The 21005-nt window shown below is 50.1% G+C and overlaps 1 protein-coding gene across 1 annotated transcript in view; it reads right to left on the bottom strand.

Annotated features, from left to right (window-relative positions):
• Positions 1-20232, bottom strand: part of ANO1 (anoctamin 1) — a 194185-nt gene extending 173953 nt beyond the window's left edge. The window contains exon 1 of the mRNA XM_037734002.1: positions 19770-20232. Within this exon, the coding sequence (XP_037589930.1) occupies positions 19770-19827 (58 nt within the window). The 5' untranslated portion in view covers positions 19828-20232. The remainder of the gene's footprint in view (positions 1-19769) is intronic.
• Positions 20233-21005: the final 773 nt, after the last annotated feature.

Below are 21005 nucleotides of genomic sequence, written 5' to 3'. Positions count from 1 at the left end.
CATCCATCCATCCATCCATCCATCCATCCACCCACCCACCCACCACAATTTATTAAGCCCCAGCTCTGTGCTAAGCACTGGAGACAAAGGGTGAGGTGCCCTCCCAGCACAGAGTAAGCTTCCTGCAGCCTGAAGACAGGTATGGAAGGAAACACTTTCCATGCTAGAGCACCCTGCATACAGGAGGTTCACAGTACGTCTGCCGGAGGATTGGTGATGACACTCTGCCAAGCTGTCCTGAGACCAGTGGGACCATATCAGAGTCAGGACACAGCTTGTTTTCCACAGGCTGAGCCACTGCAATATTGACTGATTTTGCCAATTTGATGAGCATCTCAAAGGCTACAATGTGCATTTCTCTGATTACGAGTAAAGGTGTCTTTTCTGGATGGTTAGCCATTTGGGGGTGAGTTGCCTATTGTGTTCATGCTGATTTTCCCATTGGTGTGTTGGTCTTTTATTTTATATTGGTCCGTAAATCTATGTATTTCAGAGTGACAGAAACAACTCTCTATTGGATGCTCAGCAAATGGGTACACCCACCTCGTTATTTTTCTTTCTATTTTGTTTATGGTGCTGTTTCTTTTTCCTAATCTGTGAGAGTTAACAATTTTTCTTTTACAGTTTTTGGGTTTCGTGCTGTGCTCAGAAAATCTTTCCTGAAGATAATGTAAGTGTCCATCTTATTTTCTTCTAGAATATTTATGATTTCATGTTTACACTTAATGATTTCGTTTTTTGCACTTAGATCTTTACTTTGCCTGGAACTCACTTGGGGACACTGGGGGTACAGAGTCAGACAGGAACCAGAGTTTGCTTTTCCCTCAATGGTTGTTGGTCTTTTCCAACTGATGGAGCGCTTGATGGCACCCAGGACTTGTTTAAAGCTGTTTCCTGACCTATTTCTTCCAACCGAATTGGAAAATACAGTCATGCACCACTTAACCACGGGGATTCCAAGAAACGTGTCATTAGGCGATTTCATCACAGTGTGAATACAGACTGCTCTTATACAAATCTATGACGTAGCCCACTGTATAGCTAGGCTGTATGGCGTGATCCATTGCCCCTAGGCTACAAACCTGCGTAGCATGTTACTGCACTGAATACTGCAGGCAACGTAATGGTAAGTATTTTTATATCTACACATAGAAAACGTGCAGTAAAAAATACGGTCTTACCATGTTACAGGACCACGCAAGACTGTCATACCGTAGACTGAGACATCCAATTTCATGGGACGGTGTGGGACCGCCGTTGCTCTGTACGCGGTTCATCGCTGACCAAAACATGATTACAGTGCATGCCTGTCATTTCAATACCCCTTCCGTTTCCAAAAAATGCTTTTCCTTGTCTCTCTGCAGAACTCAACACGTGCGGCTGAATGTGGTTTTGCTGTTTTGTTCGTGTTGGTATTCTGTTTCTCTAAAGCTTACTCCTAGGGCATTGCTAGTTTTTCTCCCCCTCTTCTGAATTGGATCTTTTATTCATTATAGTTTCTTGCTAGTTGCACCTGTTCAGGACACGATCAACGCTGTGGAGTTCTTTAGTCATTGACTTCCTCACTGAGCTCTCCTTTCAGTTCCAACCGTGTTTCAGCCAAAACTTTGGCTTTTTCAGGTAGGCCATCACATCAGCTTCAATCAGTGGCCATTTTATTTCCATTTTTTATAAGAATTATCATTTAATTTTCTTGTAGCACATTCGAGAACTTTCAGATCACAGATAAATAATAGAGACGATCACAGCATTCTTGGCTTGTCCCTGACTCTCACAAGCCCCCTTTTAATGTGTCACCTTTAGGTATGGTGATGTCAGCTCCTGGTTTGAAATAGGTTTTTAAAATCTTGTTACCAAGGTGGTCTTTTTGTTATTTTTAAGAGTTGTCAGTGGGCAGAAGATGTTGCTTTCTATCAAATGTCTCCTTTAGAATCAAGTCAAGAAGATCACGAGTGTGGTGAATTGCAAAGAGGCCACAGTCTTCCCACCTCTCCCTATTTCTACACTCTTTATGGTGCCACTATGTGGCTCTTTCCATCGAGAGAGGGTTTTTCTGTTCCTTGAGTCTAGTTGGTCTTGATTGGTTCAATGGAATGAGGCAAAGGGACAGGCCTCAAAAGCACTTGCATAGTTCTGCCCTCCCTCTTAGACCTGGCCACTGCCATGCAAACAAGCTCATGCTAGCCTGCTGGAGGCTAGGAGACACATTATCCCATCACCCAGCCAACAGCCAGCTCACCTACCAGTAAGCCTGGCCACTCTCGACCAGCCAGCCCCAGCTTACCTGCCAGCCAACCTCAGGTGCATGAGGAAGCCCAGCCCAGATTAGCTGAGCCCAGCCAAGATCAGCCTCTGACCTGTGGCCTGATGAGTCACAAAAAAATGGTTATTTGAAGCCACCAAGTTCTGGGTGGCTTATTGTGCAGCAGTAGAGAACTGCTACAAGATAACTTTTCTCTGTTGACCTACTTAACATCAAACAGCCTCCTACGCCACTGTCCCAGCAATCAGGGGTGCTGCTCGTGTTTGCGACTCTGCTCAACCCTTCTAACTTCCTGCTGAGTGGCAAAAACCTCAGCAAGTTTGATGAGACACTTGGTCAGACTTGGCCTTGCCTCAAAAATCTTTTCTATGTTACGACCTATGGGAAATGATGGGTGTGGCCAGGGTCTGAGCCTGCAATGGTTAAAGGAGGGTGACCATGAATGTCCCTCACAGTCAAGAGGCCGGGGGGCTGACACCCTGGAGGCCCTTGGGGTCCACAGGCGCAGGCCAGCTCACGATTTTACTGGCCACAGGCCACTTGCTGACTGGATGGGGACCAGAGACAGCTGGTTCCATCCTATAGTTAATCACAGACTCTAAGCCAAATGAAGCCCCCTCGAACACTAGCTGTCGCTGGAGCTTTTGCGGTGCCTTTAAAATGTGTCCACAGATTCTTTGAGACTCCCCCATCCCAGAGGTGGAGCCTGGCTCCCCCACATCGAGTGTGGACGGGACTTGGCAACTCGCTTCTAACAAATAGAGCAAGGCGGAAGTGACAGTGTGTGACTGTTGAAACGGAGTCATAAAAGGCATTCCCGCCTTCCTGAGCCACGCATTCCGGGTGAAGCCAGCTGCCGTGTTGTGAGCACCCTCGAGTCACTGTGTGGGAGGCTCTTGGAGGTGAGGAACTCAGCCCTCCTGCCCACAGCCACGTGACTGAACCATCCTGGAGCTGGACCCTCCGGCCCCAGGCAAGTTTTAAGGTGAAACTGTAGCCCTGCCTGACGTCTTGACCGGAAACCTCATGAGAAGCTCCAAGCCAGAACCATCCAGCTGAGCCACCCCTGCGTTCCCGACTCACAGCAGGAAACTGAGATAACAGAATAACTATGCATTGCTTTAAGCCACTAGGGTTTGAGGTCGTTTGTTACACAGCAAAAGGTAACGAATACAATGCTCACCGCGCCTCTGAGTGCTGATGAGCATTCATGCTGGCCAACTGTTCTCTTTCCCCAACTGAAGGGTCTGGCACAGCTTCCCCATCTCAGCTGCCCACGAGTACAGGTCTCTGCCTCTTTGTTTACCGAACATGCTATTTAGAATGTAGGCCAGCCAGCTGCCTGGCCAAGCAGCAAGCTGGGGCTTCTCAGACCACGGCTGTACGTGAGGAGCAGGTGGCCTCTGGCCACGGCTCCACCAGACAGCACCCCAGGAGCAGCCTCCAGGAGGGTCGAGCATTTGCTGTAGCTGCCCTTGTGCTGGCTTTTTGCCCTTGTGCAGGGATTGGTGGCTGGCTAGGCTCCACAAGCAGCTCGGGATACCGAGTATCGACAGACAGAAGCCGCATCATAAGTCCACAGCAGGAGCTGGGGTCAGTGGGAATGATTTGCTAGTACAGCTGCTTTAAAGGGTTTAAAGCAGAGCTGGCGTCTGGCACTGCCCTCTCTTTAGTTGTTAAAAACATCTTATTGGGTTGGGCGTGGTGGCTCGTGCCTGTAATCCCAGCACTTTGGGAGGCAGAGGTGGGTGGATCCCCTGAGGTCAGGAGTTCGAGACCAGCCTGGCCAACATGGTGAAACCCCGTCTCTACTAAAAATACAAAAATTAGCTGGATGTGGTGGCAGGCACCTGTAATCCCAGCTATTGGAGAGGCTGAGGGAGGAGAATCATTTGAACCTGAGAAGCAGGGGTTGCAGTGAGCCGAGATTGCACCATTGCACTACAGCCTGGGCGACAAGAGTGAGGCTCCATCACACACACACACACACACACACACACACACACACACACACACACACATCTTATTGAAGTATCACATACATACAGAAAAGTGCCTGCAGTACCCGTGCAGCTCAGCATGTTTCTGCTCACACCTGCCCAGGCACCCAGCCTCGGGCCATTCTTCTAGCCTATCCCCATGGACTCATTTGCCTGCTTTTGTGTGTGATACAATTGGCATCAGGCTCCCTTTTGTGTCTGGCCTGCTTTGGTTCAACATGAGGTTTGTGAGATTCGCCGCGGTTGCTGGGAGCATTTGCAGGTGGTTCTGCCCGTTGCCGTAGGGGGTGGCGTGGTGGGAAGGGACCGCGGGATAGTCACCCATCCTGGCGCCCCAGTGTGGGCAGGCCCTGCGGGAGATTCCAGTTGCAGGCTACCATGATAGTGCTGCTGGGGACACTTTAACTCATGGCTTTAGATGTGTGTGCATTTCTATGAAGTAACTGCCCGGGGGTGGCTTTGCTGGGCCGCAGACTGTGTTTGTTCAATAGTAAATCTGCCTGTCAGGCTTCCAGAGTTTCAGCTTCCACACCCACGGGCAGTCGGCAAGGGTTCCAGTGGCTCCGTGTTCTCGCCAAAGCTCCGTATCTCATGCGCTTTGCATTTTGGCCACTCAGGTGGGTGTACGACGGTATCGCAGATGGTTTTGCTTTGTATTTCCTGATGACTAATGAACTTGAGTGCCTTTTCTTATGCTTATCCGGCCTCCTCCTTTAAAATGCTTTTTCATAACCTGACATGACTTTTAGATTGGTGGGGAGGGTGCGAACCCCCCCATCTCTATCTCTCACCAGCACACTTTCCCCTATAAAGCAGATGACTCATTCCATTTTCTTCCCCTGTGAGTACCTCAAACACACAAATGAAACGTCCAGCTAATTACTGGCAGAAAGAAAACCTTGCCATTCATTCATTTTTTTCCCAAGGGCTCACTTTGGGTAGCTACGTCCCGGCTCTATCATCTCCATCCAGCAAGTGATCTCAGCTGGCTGCAGTTACAAAGGTTTTCTCATGGGAATTCCCCTGGGACTCCTCTGTGAGTTCCTTCCTGAGACTTTATCTCGGCAGCAGCCAGCGTCTGGTTACACCCGGCTCAGAAGCTTTTCACAATAAAGCACTGTGGGCCACGCTCTGAACAGAACCTTTTGGGGTATCCCTTCCCTTTTGTCCCAGTGCTAGGGAAACCCCTAGTACTCTCATCGGACACTCCCCAGGGTGGCCATGTGATAGTCCACCCTCCTGTCCCCAAGACCTCCACGTTCACAAAAGCATAGGAACCTCCACCTGTCTGATCCTCAGTAAGGCACAGAATGCTCAGTATCCTTAGTAAGGGTCCCTGGCCAATTTGCGGCAGAAAGAAAAGCTGCAGTACAAAGGCTTCCTTCATTCAGCAAGTGTTTATTGAACATCTACCAAGCGCCAGTCCCTGTGCTAAGCATTGATTCGGAGATGAGCCCGAGAGGCATGGCCCTTTTCCCCTGGCATTTATGTTAGTGGGTGAGGAGGGGCGCATGGTGCGTAAGGCCAACACGTTAGAATCCCGTTGTGTTCTCAGATGCTGCTGGTGGGCTTGGAACCTGGCAAGGTACTCTGGCAAATTGGGATTTTCTTAAACCAAGGCACTTCTATCCTATGTTATAATGCAGTGGTATAGTTTGGATATTGTCCCCACCCAAATCTCATATTGAAATGTAGTCCGCACTGTTGCAGGTGGGGCCTGGTGGGAGGTGATGGGATCATGGGGACGGTTTCTCAAGCATGGTTACTGCCACGCCCTTGGTACTGTCCTCATGAGGGCAAGTGAGTTCTCATGAGATCTGGTCATTTAAAAATGTGTGGCACCTCCCCGCTGTCTCTCTTGCTCCTGCTCTGGTCATGTGACATGCCTGCTTCCCCTTTGCCTTCCTCCATGATTGTAAGTTTCCTGAGTCTCTCCCCAGGAGCCAGACAGATACCACCATGCTTCCTGTACAGCCTGCAGAACTACCCCAGATTCAGGCTTTCTTTTTCCCTTTCCTTCTTTCTTTCCTCCCTCCTTCCTTCCTTTCTCTCTCTCTCTCTTTCTTTCTTTCTTTTCTTTCTCTCTTTCCTTCTCCCTCCCTCCCTTCTTCCCTCCCTCCCTCCCTTCCTTCCTTCCTTCCTTCCTTCCTTCCTTCCTTCCTTCCTTCCTTCCTTTCTCTCTCTCTGTCTCTCTTTCTTTCTCTCTTTCTTTCTTTCTTTCTTTCTTTCTTTCTTTCTTTCTTCCCTCTTTCCTTCTCCCTCTCTCCCTTCTTCCCTTCCTCCCTTCTTGCTTTCCTCCCTTCTTCCCTTCCTCCCTTCCTCTCTTCCTCCCTCCCTTCCTTCCTTCCTTCCCTTCTTTCCTTCTCTCTTTCTAAAAAAACTCTTTTTTTTTTTTGAGACAGTGTCACTCTGTCACCCAGGCTGGTGTGCAGGGGTGCAATCTCGGCTCGCCAGACTCAGGTATTCCTGAGTTTTGAAACAGAGTTTTGCCCTTGTTGCCCAGGCTGGAGTGCAATGGCGTGATCTCAGCTCACTGCAACTTCTGCCTCCAGGGTTCAAGCTATTCTCCTGCCTCAGCCTTCTGAGTAGCTGGGATTACAGGCACCTGCCACCATGCCTGGATAATTTCTTATTTTTAGTAGAGATGGGGTATTGCCATGTTGGTCAGGCTGGTCTCAGACTCCTGACCTCAGGTGATCCACCTGCCTCAGCCTCTCAAAGTGCTGGGATTTCAGGCGTGAGCCACCGCTCCCGGCCAGGTATTTCTTTTTGGCAAAGTGAGAATGACCTAATACATCCAGTGATTCTAGTTGAATATATTTACCAAAGACATAAGAACACATGTCCATAAAAAGATGCCTTCCTTGCAGCTTTATTAATAATGGCTCCAAACTGGAAACAGCCCTAGGATCTTTCTAGAAGAACAGATACCCCATGAGGATTCCCACACAATGGGGAATTAAGGGACATACTACTGAAGAGCATGAAAACATTCCCCCGAACAGAGGAGGCTGGACACTCATGGTTTTATTTATGGGAAGAGCTAGAATAAGCAGAATTATGCCATGGGACAATGGGGTTGGGGGGTTGGTGGGGAAGGGGCAAGAGGCCATGTTCTGGGGTGATGGACCTATTTTACATCTTTAATGGGGTATAACTGTTTGGATTTGTGTTACAATTGATTCAGTTGTTCACTTAAGATCTGGGCGTTTTGCTGTGTGTAAATTATGACTCAGTCTAAAATACCTAATCACAAAGTGCTATACAGGAGAGGAAGCCGTGTGAGGAGATTGGTGAATACATGCTCACAGCTGGGTGGAGTGGTCCAGGAGGGTCTCCGTCCAGGTGACTTTTAAGCCAAGAGAATGAGGAGGAAGCACAGGGGAAAGGGTGCTCTGGGAAGGATGTACTAAGCCACTCCTGCACTGCAATAAAGGAATACTGGAGCCTGCGTAATTTATAAGAAAAGAGGTTTCCATAGGCTGCACAGGAAACAGGGTGGCATCTGTTTCCGGGGAGGCTTCGGGGAGCTTTTACTCATGGCAGAATGCAAAGGGGGAGCAGACGTCTTACAGGCGGGAGCAGGAGCAAGAGAGAGAAAGGGGGAAGTACGGCACACTCTTAACACAACCAGATGAAAGCTGGTTCATGAGAACTCACGACCACGACGGAAACACCAAGGGGAGGGGTGCCAAACCATTCACGGGAAACCGCCCCCCTGATCCAGCCACCTCCCTCCAGGCCCCACCCCTAGCACTGGGGATTCCATTTCAACGTGAGATTTGGGCGGGACACAGTTCCAAACCCCATCAGAGGAGAATGCTTGTGCAAAGTCCCCGTGGCTGCCGTGGCGGGGGAGTGGCTGGGGGAGAGCTCTTCCTGAGTCGTCGGTGGACTTCCATTTCTGGGCTTGTGGCCAGTGGGACCGGCAGGTCTGGCCTCTTAGAGCCATGGTCCTGGGCTCACTCCCGGCATACCCACTTCCTGCCCCCATCCTTGGCTTCCTTTATTTTTGCCTTTCATCCCGATGTAATTTAAGCAATTTTCTTATATTTTACCCACCTGTACAAACTGTAATATTTTATGAGTGGAGGCGGTGGTGGGGGTGATGGGAGGACAAGGCAGGGTAAAGTTTAAAACGCAGAAGGAAGGGGAAAACGTGAACCAGCTCAGGGAACGCTTTGGGAGCCATCCTCCTGCTTGTGGATGCAGTGAATACATTCAGATTTAACTAGAATGGATGCTTTCCCCCAAAACAACAGTGATACAAGCAAAAATGTAAGAATGCAAGTGGTTCTGCCCACCACTCACGACCCAGGGAGTGGACTCTTCAGAGGGTGCCTGACTTGTGGGAGGTGACCCCACTGTTTCTCATTCAGGTCTCATGGCCTGGTGCCTCTCAGCATGCAGGCATCGCCCCACACCCTGGGAGCCTTGTGTTCAAGGTGACCTGTGCATTTTCCATACAAGTTTCCCTCTAAACCCAAGCTTAGAACTTCATCTGGCATTCTGTTACAGAGACAGGCAGGAGGAAACACATGGGGTGCTAGACCTATGTTAAAGGGTGGTCTCCAAGACGGCACTCCTGAGAGATTTCCAGGGATAATCATCCTCAGACTGTAACCTCCTCATTTGACTTGAGAGTTGGGGAGAGAGAAGGCTGGACTTGGAGCCAGCACACCCATTCCTGCCGCCAAACTGCTGTGTGACCTGAGGAATGTCACTCAGCCTCTCTGAGCCCTACTTTCTACCTGTTACCAGTTCAAGGAGGAGATGGGACCTGGCTATCTCATTCAGGGGTCTCTGGATAAAATGCAGGCCCTTCTCTGGCCTCTTTAAAGGTAGAAAAACACTTGTTCCAATGACTATTTATTAAAGTCAATGCCATGATCATTTAAACATTTCTCCCTTTGAAATGGAAGTTGGAGAGCCTCTGTGGGTATTACGAGGTGGTCAGCAAAGGTCAGGATTCAACTTACAGTTCAGCTGAACACTTCTAACCACCTGCAGAGCTTTGGCCAAGGGAGTTTTAAATTCTTTTTCTTATTCATGTATTGTCTAATTGATAACTACAATGAACTGTCAGTAGCACGAAGAATGCTGACGTGAACATTCTCGTTAAGGAGGATCCCAGCATGATCAACGTTCAGCAAATTCAGCTCAAGATGGTCTCATAAGTTTCATAGATCTTCATGTTTTTTTTTTTTTTTTTTTTAGATAAAGTCTCGCTGTTGCCCAGACTGGAGTGCAATGGCATGATCTCAGCTCACTGCAACCTCCACCTCTGGGTTTAAGCAATTCTCCTGCCTCAGCCTCCCAAATAGCTGGATTACAAGTGCATGCCACCATGCCCAGCTGTGTGTGTGTGTGTGTGTGTGTGTGTGTGTGTGTGTATTTTTAGTGGAGATGGGGTTTCACCATGTTGGTCAGGCTGATCTTGAACTCCTGACCTCAGGTGATCCTTCCACCTCCACTTCCCAAAGTGCTGGGATTGCAGGCATGAGCCACCACAGCTGGCCTGAAATCTCCAGTACTTCAAACACCAATGCTAGTATCTTTACGATGGAGAAAGCTGACAGCCCCTACTGCAACTAGGTGATTGGCGTCCATGCCACAGTGATAAGTCACCATGACAGCGTGTACCCCTGATATGATGCCATAAGAATGGCTCTTTACCTTGTTGGTCTTCTTCCCTCAAACTAATAATCCCAGCTGAATAATGAGAAGAAAGTCCTACTTGAGGGGCAGTCTACAAAAGACTTCTTGAAACTATCAAGGTCAACAGCCAACAAGGAAAATCTGAGAAACTGTCATGGCCAAGAGGAGCCAAAAGGGTCACGAGGACTAAGGGCACTGTGGTGTTTTGGATGGGATCCTAGGAGAGAAAAGGATGTTAGATCAAAGCCAAGGACATCTACATACACTATGGGATTTAGTTGAATATGTACCAGCAGCTGGGCACAGTGGCTCACACCTGTAATCCTAGCACTTTGGGAGGCCAAGGAGGGCAGGTCACAAGGTCAGGAGTTCAAGACCAGCCTGGCCAACATAGTGAAACCCTGTCTCTACTAAAAATATGAAAATTAACTGGGCATGGTGGTAGGCGCCTGTAATCCCAGCTACTTGGGAGGCTGAGGCAGGAGAATCGTTTGAACCCAGGAGGTGGAGGTTGCAGTGAGCTGAGATCATGCCATTGCACTCCAGCCAGCTGGGGCGACAGGGTGAGACTTCGTCTCAAAACTAACTAACTAACTAACTAACTAAATAAAAAATGCCAGCACTGGTGCATTAGTGGTGATACATATACTATCCTAACATAAAATGTTAAAAACAGAGGGACTGGTGTGCAGCATGTGAGAAATTTCTGTATTGTCTTTGCAGTAATTCAGTAAGGCTAAAACTATTCTGAAAGAAAAAGCTTATTTAAACAGAAATGAAGGAGCAATGGTGATGATTATAATGTGATGTGAATATGCCTGGCTGGAAAGGAGCCCTACTCATGCCTACTGTGTGTGTGTGGTGGGGAAGAGCTTGTGAAAAGCAGTCTGAGGTCATTTTATAGAAACAAGTCACGAAAAAGACAAAACCCAGCTGGCTGACTTCGGAAATGTAACATGCAAGCTGATAGAAGCAGTTTGGGGCTATTTTTGGATGTGACAACAACACCCCAAACCAGTCATAAAATGAACTTTCTTGTTTGCATTTGAAAAATGATGCTTCCTCTTTACCAAGTATTAAAGGGAGTTAGCTCTGAGCTTTTCTTGCCAAATGAGTGAAAATTTAAAACTGCCATAATATCTATAAAGATTATCTGTATTATACAAAACATACAGCAACCTCTCTTCCTTCCTCCTTTTATCTGCCTATCTCCATCCATTCATCCATTCTTCCATCTCTCCATTCATCCATCCATCCATCCATCCATCCAGGGAGAGGGAAATAAACACATCAATTTACACCTTTCAATAATAGATCAGCATCTGAAATAAAAAATATATATTTTTTGCTTAAAATCACTTCTTTATCATAAAGCACATAAATGAAATAAAATGGTGGGTCAAATTCCCACGAGTCTTCTGAGACCAAGAATGCTGTGCAAGCGTTTCCCAAGCTGTGGTGGTGATGCCCAGCTAGCCCATGCACTGCTTACATCTCTTTCAGCTGTGGCTTTGGAGTGGGGGGTGGTTAAGGACAAATTGGGGGTATAAAATCATGCTGGCAAAAACAAGCCTGGACCTGCCTTTTGGAACTTGGTAGTGACAAAAGCGGGGAAGTGACACTGACCGAGTCCTCATAAAAACGAATGTGGGACAGCTGTGTGAGTGCCCAGGGAGAGGGGCCTGGGGCCGCATTGCAGAGGGTGCGATGGAGCTACAGGCTGAGTGGCTGCATATGCCAAGACCCAGGAGCAGGGAAGAGGAGATGAAGGGCTATAGGAAGACCAGTGAGCCCAAATGGAGAGGGCAGCTGGGGGAGAGAAAGGAATCTGGAGAGGCAGGTGAGTTCCGCCTGCAGACAGGCCATGAAGAGACAAAGAGTGAAGTCCTCTTGTTTGTCTGTAGACATGGAAAGCAGTGGACAGATTGGAGGAAGCATAGGAACGGGCACCAACTGCACCAGGCAGTGGGCTGGAAGCGGGGGCACAAGCCACGGGGCAGGGATACAGTGACGCCCACAGCTTTGTGACTTGAATAAGGAATGGAGGCTGGGGAGATCTGAAGACAGAGCTGGGACTAGGAAGCAAAAGCGACCTTTGGGCCCAAACCCGGCATAGCGCCCACCTTGGTGAAATTTGAAAGCAGGAACCGGAATATAGCTCAGAGCCCTCTCCCATTTCCCCCAGATTTCCCAGTCTGCCTCAATATCCAGCTGTAGACGGTCACAGAAACACAATGCAATAAACATTGTGCCAGATTATGCCTCCTTTCTAATTGCTCACATCAATAGCTGCATTTCCACCATGTTCAGACTTTTGCGTTGAAGTGCCATGTAAATGCATTAAAAAATCATTACACACCAGAGGCCATATGTGGGCAGAAATAATTCCAATTGAGTGTAAAAGGGAAAGAATTAAGTCTTGGGTATCAAGGATAGTGTTTGCACACCACACCCAGGGGCAAACAAGGGTGCAGCTGGGGACAGGGTGCTGTCTCAGGAGGCGGCGGGTGGCCTCACATGGGTGGGGCTGATATTCTCAGGGTCTTGTGGGTTTGGCTGCATGTGGAGACCTAGAGCCCAGCTGAATCGTGGCCAAAGGCCCAGACGAGGCAAAATGTCCCCATGAGCTGCCATGAGAAAGGAAGCTGAAATTACCAGGAAGGCATCTGCTGTATGTGTGGGTCCCCTTCCAGGACTAAATACATGAAACCAGTAATTTGTCTACCTAATGGCCACGTGACCATTGTCAAATGGATCTCTGAGAGCTGGGAAGGCTTTTAATGCTTCATTACGCAGCATGAAAACCTGGCATGTGTGCCCAGTGCTGAAGGCTGAGGGCCATGACAGACGTTGATGAGGGAACAATGCCAGGCAGAGGCAGGCGCAGGGAGAGCCGAAGCCCTCATCAACCAGTCCATCCTCTCCAGTGTGGCTCCTGCAGAAGCAAGACAGTCACAGAGACATATCTTCTCTCCAGAGAGCTGGGGTGGCAGCAGCTGAGTTGGTGAGGATCCAGGTGGAGCCAGGAGACAGAGTGACATTCCTCATCCTGCCATGCCTAACTCTGGCAGGCCTTGTCTCTCAGCATCTGAGTCTCAGGGTCCTCCCCAGCTCAGCCAGGTATGGCTGGCCCATCCTGAGGGTTTCACAGAACACATTTGGCAGTGGGAGCTTGGACACATTCCTTGCTCGCTCAGTTCCTCAGTTTCCTTGTCTGGAGTGGAAAGGGGCTCCTAATATAACTTAACAAGTGAGTATTAAAGGGAGTGACATGAGTAAAGGATTTGCAATAGTGCCTAGAACAAAATGAGTTGACGACTGTAACTACCATCCATCCATCCATCAATCCATCCATCCGTCCATCTGTCCATCCATCCATCCATCCATCCATCCATCCATCCATGCAGCCGTCTGTCCATCCATTCATCCAGCTGTCCATCCATTCATCCATCCATCCATCCATCCATCCATCCATCCATCTGTCCATCCATCCGTCCGTCCATCCATCCGGCTGTTCATCCATCCATCCATCCATCCATCCATCCATCCATCCATCTATCCATCCAACCCTCCATCCACTATTCATTATCCATTCATCTACCCACCACCTGTCCATCCATCCATTCATCCATCTGACCTTCACCAGGCCTGCCATGGCTAGGCCCTGAGCTAGGGCTAGAGAAATGAATGAGGTATGGTTCTTGCCACCAAGTAGGCCAAGTCCATCAAGAGAGACAGAAGTGGTGGACGAAATTAACTGAGACCCAACCTGTTGCATGCTCTGAGAGAAGTGGGAGCTGAGCTCGCATGGCATCAGCACAGAGGTAGGGGGCCTGGGCTGTTGGGGTGAACCCATTATCAGCACACAGAGCTTACTTGGCCAGAATGAGAACACTTCCACGACACAGATCATAATATAAATCTGCATAGACTGAACTCCAAGAGAACAAAGTTATAGCTACACTGTGTTCCCACCTTCTGGTCCTATGGCTACATTCTATCCCAGTTCCTGGCATTACGGATACATTGCATCCCCCGTTGCTGGTGCTGTAGTGTCCTAAACGAGATGCATCTATATCTGTGTAGTTTGATTTGAATGATGCATCCAACTGCAGAGGCAGAAGTTTCCTCAGTTATTTATGTCACAATATGGAAGAGAAACTCACTGTGTGAACTGTTTGCACAGAACATCGGGTTCTGTCCACAATTGGGATTTGCCTGTCACTGCAGGTGGCACAGTGGTCTCCTGGGCGATGCCTTCTTCAGCCTCTGCATTTGGCCACACAGAACAGGGGGCAGGCTCCTCTCTAGATTGGTCATTCGTACCTCTGCTATCAGTGGAGGAATCTGTCTCTGGTCTTGGGTTAACATTGAGTCTGTCTCCTTGTGAATGTCCACAGAGCATCCCAAACCTACCCCAAGTTCAAATAAACCAAGTGCTCTGAATGACAGCTGCTGTGCAGGAAGTGTGCCAAATGTCAGCTTTTGTGATTGTTGGAATTATTAAGAACATGCTCAAAAGCAAACCCCTACAGAATAGTCTCCTCAACAAATTGTGCTGAAACAAATGGATATTCGCATGCAGAAGAATGAAGCTGGCTCTCTACCATACTCCACATACAAAGATTAACTAAAAATGGACTGGCTTAAATATCCGCACGAAAAGCATCAAACTTTAGAGGAAAACATAGGGGTAAATCTTTGCAACCTTGATTTGGCAATGGATTCTTAGAGATGACACCAAAAACATGAGCAACAAAAGAAAACGTGGATAAATTGGGCTTTATGAAAATTAAAAATTTTGTACATCAAAGGACATTATTGAGAAAGTGCAAAGACAAGCTACAGAATGGGAGGAGATATTTGTAAATCACAGAACTGATGAAAGTTTAATATCCAGGCTCTATAAAAACTCCTGCAATCCAACAACAAAAAAGCAAACACCTCAATTAGAAAATAGACAAAGAAACTGAGTAGATATTTCTCCCAAGAAGATAGACAAATGATCTCTAAGTACATGCTCAATATAATGACATGGTGATTAGGCCAATGTAAGTCAAAGCCACAGCGAGATACCACTTCATGTTCACCAGGATCGCTGTAATTAAACTATCTATCTATCTATCTATCCGTCCAGTGCTGGTAAGGATGTGGAGATGCTAGAACCCTCATACACTAGCTGTGGGCCTGCAAAACGGTGCAGCCATTGTGTAAAACAGTTCGTCAGTTTCTTAAAAGGCTAAAGATAGAACTATATGATCCAGCAGTTTTACTTCTAGGTATATACCTCAAAGATTTGAAAACAGGAACTCAAACAGACTCTCACATGCAAATGTTCATTGCAGCATATAAAAAATAGCCAAAAGGTAGAAATAACCCAAATGTCTATTGATGGCTGACTAGATGAACACAGTGCGGTATGTCCACGCAACGGAACGTTATTCAGCTGTGAAACTGATGATTACTGATATGTGCTACAACACGGATGCCTTGAAAACATGCCAAGTGAAAGAAGCCAGACACACAGGGACAAATATTGAGTGACACCATTTACATGAGGTATCTAGAAGAGACAAATTTATAGGACAGAAATCAGAATAGGGGTTACCAAGGGCTAGGGGAGGCAGGGTAGGGTGGGAAAAGGGGAGTGACTATTTAATGGATACAGAATTCCTATTTGGGGTGATGAAAAGGTTTTGAAAATAGATAATGATGATAGTTGCATGACATCATGAATATATTCAATGCCACTGAATTGTACAGTTAAAACATTTACAATGTTATGGTACATATAATATCTACCACAATTTAAAACAAAGCAACAAGAGTGAATCCCTCACTTATCCCCACCCAAACCTCTCCTTGTGGACTCTTCCTTCTTCCAGGCACTTAATCCAAAAATCTCAGAACCACTCTTGACTCCTCTCCTGCTCTCAGCCCCCACGTCCCATTTGCCAGAAATTCCTGTGGGCCCTACTTTCAAAATAGACCCAGGGCCACCCTCCCTTACCTTCCTCTTGCACCCAGATTATCTCAAGAGCCTCTGAGCAGCCTTCTGCCCCTGCCCCGTCAGCCTGTTCTCTGTGGGACAGCCAGAGTGGTCTGCCAGAACCTGAGTCAGCTCAGATCTGTTCTCTGCTCCAAACCCTACTGCAGTGGCAGGTGGCGGGGGGAGGGGGGGCTGAGGGAGATGTTACTTAGCTCCCACGGTCACAGTGGCCATGGAGACCCCCACACTGGCTCCACACCTTCCATACTTCTTGGGTTGCCCCTCCTGCTCCCTCTTTCCCTCCGCCTCCCCTCCCTGCACTCTCTCCTGGCTGGTCCTGGGACCCACTGAGCACACGCAAGAAACCTCAGTGCTGGGGCTTCTGCGCTGGCTGTTCCTTCTGTCTGGAATGTTCTTCCCCCACCTCTTTCAGGTGTGTTCCCACACCACCCACTCAATGTGTCAGGCACAGAGTGGGTGCTCAATAGCTCTGTGGGTGGAAGCTTCAGGAGGGACAGCTCTTTCCACCTTTGCTGAGCGGGTAAGATAGCACCATGATTAAATGCACAGCTTGCTTGCCTGGAGTTCAAATCCTGCCTCTACCACTTATGAGCTACAGGGTCTTCCATAATCTCTCGTGCCATAGTTTCCTCATGATAAGTGGGGGAAAACAATGGGACCCACCTCATACAGCAAGTGAAGGTTGCAAATGATGAGACAGATGCCAGGAGTTCCATGGGTGCCTGGCATGCAGTCACCTTCTCAACAAGCATTAGCTAGCTTCATCTTCCCTCCCTCCCTCCCTCCCTTCCTTCCTTCATTCCTTCCTACCTTCCTTCCTTCCTTCCTTCCTCCCTTCCTCCTTCACTTGGTGCCCAGGGTACTGTTAGTACAGAGAAGCACGTGGGTTGATTTCCAAGTAAAGGGGATATCCCAGCTGGGTTTTCAGGTTGCACAGGAGCAAACTGGGCAGACACGTCCTGGTGGAGGGATGCCGCAGACCTCACCCTAACTCTACCTGTCCTTGTGGGAGGTTCAGACCAGGAGAGGATAAATAGCTTATTAAAGATTAACTAAAGAGCTGCTAAGAAGGCAGAATGGGAGGGGGCATCTGTACCAGTCAATTGCTCCCTGGGAGCCTGGGCTTGTGGTTTTGCTGGGGAGTGAGAATGAGCAGGTTACAGGATCAATCGCAGAGCACTGCGTGTGACTTCACATCTGGGTCATGTGGCTGATGCTTGCAGTGATGACGTTGACAATGACAATACTCACTCATGCACGGAACAGAGCCAGGTACCTTGGAAAGACTAGACTCAAGTCATTTTCACAGTCACCCTCTGGGCTTTACAGATAAGGCGCAGAGTGGTTAAGTGAGCTGGCCACGAGCACAGGAATGCAGGCGGCAGAGCTGGGATTCAGACCTGGGAGGCTGGCTCTGGAATCTGGGCTCTGTGTGCGTCACAGACAAGTGCTTCCCCTCTCCGGGCCTGGGTGCTCGGGCAGGAAAAAGGGGGACCTCAGATCTCTTTCTGTCCTCCAACTCTGTGGCTTTTTAAATTTCCTATTTACCAGCGAATGCCACTGACAGCCCCCAGGTATAAATGACATGGACAGAGCAAGAGTGGCGTGGTGCTGTGAGGCTGTCCGCGGAATTTCCTCAGGCAGCTGCAGTGGAACGGTGCACCTGGCGGCAAACCGAGAAAGGCTGGGACACCCATCCCGGGGTCTTACTCCTGACACTGCTGATACCCAGAGCAGAGGGGTGGAGGTGTGATTCCACCTCCCAAGCAGCCGAGGTGTGGCAGGAGTTGTGGGGGAGGACAGGAGAGGCCCACTCTATGGGAGTGGAGGCTGTGGCCGTCACCCATCCCTGATTGTGGCTCAGATCTGATCAGCTGAATCTTCCAGCAAGGACCACTCCAGGTCCTCACATTGGAGTTACGGCCCGTGCCCAAGTGGGCAGCCTGTAGAGGCCAAAGCGAAGGGCTCCAGAAGACACCCTTGTGCACCCGGAACATTTCCTCAGGATGTGCTAGATGCATTGTTGTGTGATCCTGCCTGGGGTGGGGGAAAGGGAGAGGCAGTGGCCTCACAGCAGCTGGACTTGGACATCCTGGGCTCTAGTGTTGGGTTTTTTGTTGTTGTTTTTTTTTTTTTTTTTGAGATGGAATCTTGCTCTATCACCCAGGCTGGAATGCAATGTCTTGGCTCACTGCAACCTCCACCTCCTAGGTTCAAGGGATTTTCATGCCTCAGCCTCCCGAGTAGCTGGGATTACAGGCTCATGCCATCATACCAAGCCAATTTTTGTACTTTTAGTAGAGATGGGATTTCACCGTGTTGGCCAGGATGGTCTTGATCTCCTGGCCTCGTGATCCACCCACCTCAGCCTCCCAAAGTGCTGGAATTACAGGCGTGAGCCACGGTGCCTTTTTGTTTTTTTTGGTACATGGTCTTGCTCTGTCACCCAGGTTGGAGTGCAGTGGCACAATCTCGGCACACTGTAGGCTCAAGCCATCCTCCTGCCTCAGCTCCCCAAGTAGCCAAGGACAACAGGCCTGGGTGCTAGTTTTGGTACCATGAGTGACTCGCTGTGTGGCCTCAGTTTCTTTGTCTGCACAATGCGGATGACTATGTACCCAGTCACAGGTCTGTGCTGTGGATAAATGTGAGAAGCATTTTAATCAGTGCCTGGAGCTTGCTGGGATGTTCATACACACGGAGCCGGGACTGTGTTTCCAGCTGATCACAGGACAGGTCGTGTCTACCTGTGAGCTTGAAGAAGCCGCCCAGGAAGGCAGGGAGCCTGGCCACACAAGAGCAGGCCCTGGTGCCCCACTTCAGCACCCCGGTTTTTTGCCTGCTTTGACTGGAGGGGCCCTTTTCTCTTCCTCCTGGGCCTTTAGTTTGATGAGTATACACTGTCATTTCTAGCAAGAAGCCAAACCTGGCTGTTTGAAAGGCACGTATCAGAATAAGTTTCTCCATGGGAATTCGAAAAGAAGAAAGTCGGGGGAGGGAGGGAGGAAGAATAAAAGGAGGGCTTCCCAAGCTATAGTTAGCTGTCCCCGGTTGGCAGTGGCATCCTGATTGCAGGGCACTGCCTCCTACCCAGGGCTTCAGAAGGGCGGAGGTCAGCCTGTGATTAAATAAAACCCACTCCACACTGTGGCCCCCTCTCACTAGCCCACTTTTAGGTTTATTTAATAACCTCTGAACTGGGAGGGGAAAATCATCCAGGAAACATTGCTTGGGTCATTTATTTTAAAATTATTGGTACAAAAATAACCTTGGTGGTGATTTATGTGCCGCCGGAGGAGGAAGCCAGGGACTCCCTCTCCAGCCTAGCGTCCCCGCCTCATTTGTCTCTAAGTTCCTTGCAGTTTCCATTATGATTTCAAGTCATAGTAGTGACTTTATATCGCAAATAAATCTCCAGAATAGCACGGAAATATTATGTGTATTAATAGCGCCTGTAAAAACATCCGAAAACCTCGCATCCGCTGCAAGACGCTCTCCAGGGACTGGGAACGGCCCAGCCGGCCTAGCGGATCCCTCCCCAGGGGCCAACCAGGGGCCCCTGCCCAGCGGCGCCCCCAGCCCAGCCCCGGGGCTGTGTCTGTTGTCTGTTTGCCTGTCGGTGCCCAGCAACTGACCTGTGACCGACACAGTCCCTCCCGTCTCACCTTCACCGGGAGCAGAGCGTGGGGACCGTCCCTGCCACCAGAGATGGGGGTCCCTGTCTCCTGCTCCCCTTGCGCCCCTGTGTCCTCCGCAAGCCACTGTCCCAGAGGCCTCCCAGGTCCGCTGCAGCCGCGCTCGGGGACCTTCACCCCCTCATGCCGCCCTGGATACTCACCGGCTGTGGGAGCTTCCCTGGGGGGCAGCCCCTCCAGGCTGATGTCGCCCTCCTGCATGGCGCGTTCGCTGAGCGGCTTGGATGCACCGGGACCCAGTGAGTCCAGAAGAGGGAGCGACGAAGTCCCCCCTGGAGGTCTGCGGCGGCTCTGGGGGCCAAGGTCCGAGCCCCGCTCGGGAGGGGACAGTCCCCTCTCCTCCCCAGAGGCAGGACGCGGAGCGCGCGTGCTGGAGGCAAACTTGGCTGCCCTAGCGCACAGCCGCGCCGCTCCTCCCACTCGGCGTTTTGGTCTGGGGGTCCCGGGCAGACCTCCCCGCCCCCCGCGGGTTACCTGCGGACACCGTCCTCGCCCCGCCCCGCGCTCCTCCGACGCCCAGCGAGCGGCGCGGGACGATGGCGGCAGAGGAGCAGCCGCTGGTCCCCGGGTCCCGGCCCGCCCCCGGCCTCCCGCTGCGCGGGGCGCGTCTCCACCGCTCCGGGACCTTCTTATCAGTCGGGGCGGGCAGTGGGGCCCCGAGCGGCCCTGCGAGGTGCGCCCCCAGCCAGGGCCCCAGGGATGGATCGTTACTACGGGAGGGGGCCTTGAGCCAGCCCCCGAGAGCCGGGCGTAGCCTGGGTGGCCCCGGTTCCCGCATCAGGAGAGCGCTCTGGCCCCCTCCCCCAGGCAGCAGGACCCCGAGGAATCAGTGTCAATTTGTCACAGGGGGAGGCTGAAGGCCAGGGATGGAGAGGAGAGCTGGAGGCTACAGGGTACTGGGGGCCTGAACTTGAATCCAGAAACCCGCCTCTGCTTCTCCCCTAGCCACAGCCCGTGCAGAACTTAAGAATCTGGATGAAGTGAGAACCGTTTCAAAGTGGGGGAAAGCCCCATTATGTGAAGATCGCAGTTAACTGAGGCTGAGGACTGGACTGGGGGTGCAGCCAGGGGCCAGGCAGGGACTCTGACACACGGCCTGTCCCCGGCCCTCCCTCTTCCCCACCTCATGGGCTCAGGGCAGGAAGCCAGGGGTGCCGCTCCCCAGCCCCGTGGGATTTAGAAACTAAGGTCTGGACGATTGAGCATCCTCCACGCCAGCAGCAATGTGGGCACCGCGGAGGGCGTGGGGAACTGCAGTGCCGGCGCCTCCTTGTGTACCCACAAACCTTACACCCCTGACATCTCCAGATAAATACCATAAATTCTCAGGCAGAACTACCATAAGCAGAATGCTAAGTGGCTCCCTGACCAGAGGAGAG

This window comes from Cebus imitator, unplaced genomic scaffold (assembly GCF_001604975.1).
Source record: "Cebus imitator isolate Cc_AM_T3 unplaced genomic scaffold, Cebus_imitator-1.0 Scaffold563, whole genome shotgun sequence".
In the NCBI taxonomy this organism is placed as follows: domain Eukaryota; kingdom Metazoa; phylum Chordata; class Mammalia; order Primates; family Cebidae; genus Cebus; species Cebus imitator.
Note: the sequence above shows the minus strand (reverse complement) of the source record. Positions and strands in the feature narration are given on the sequence as shown.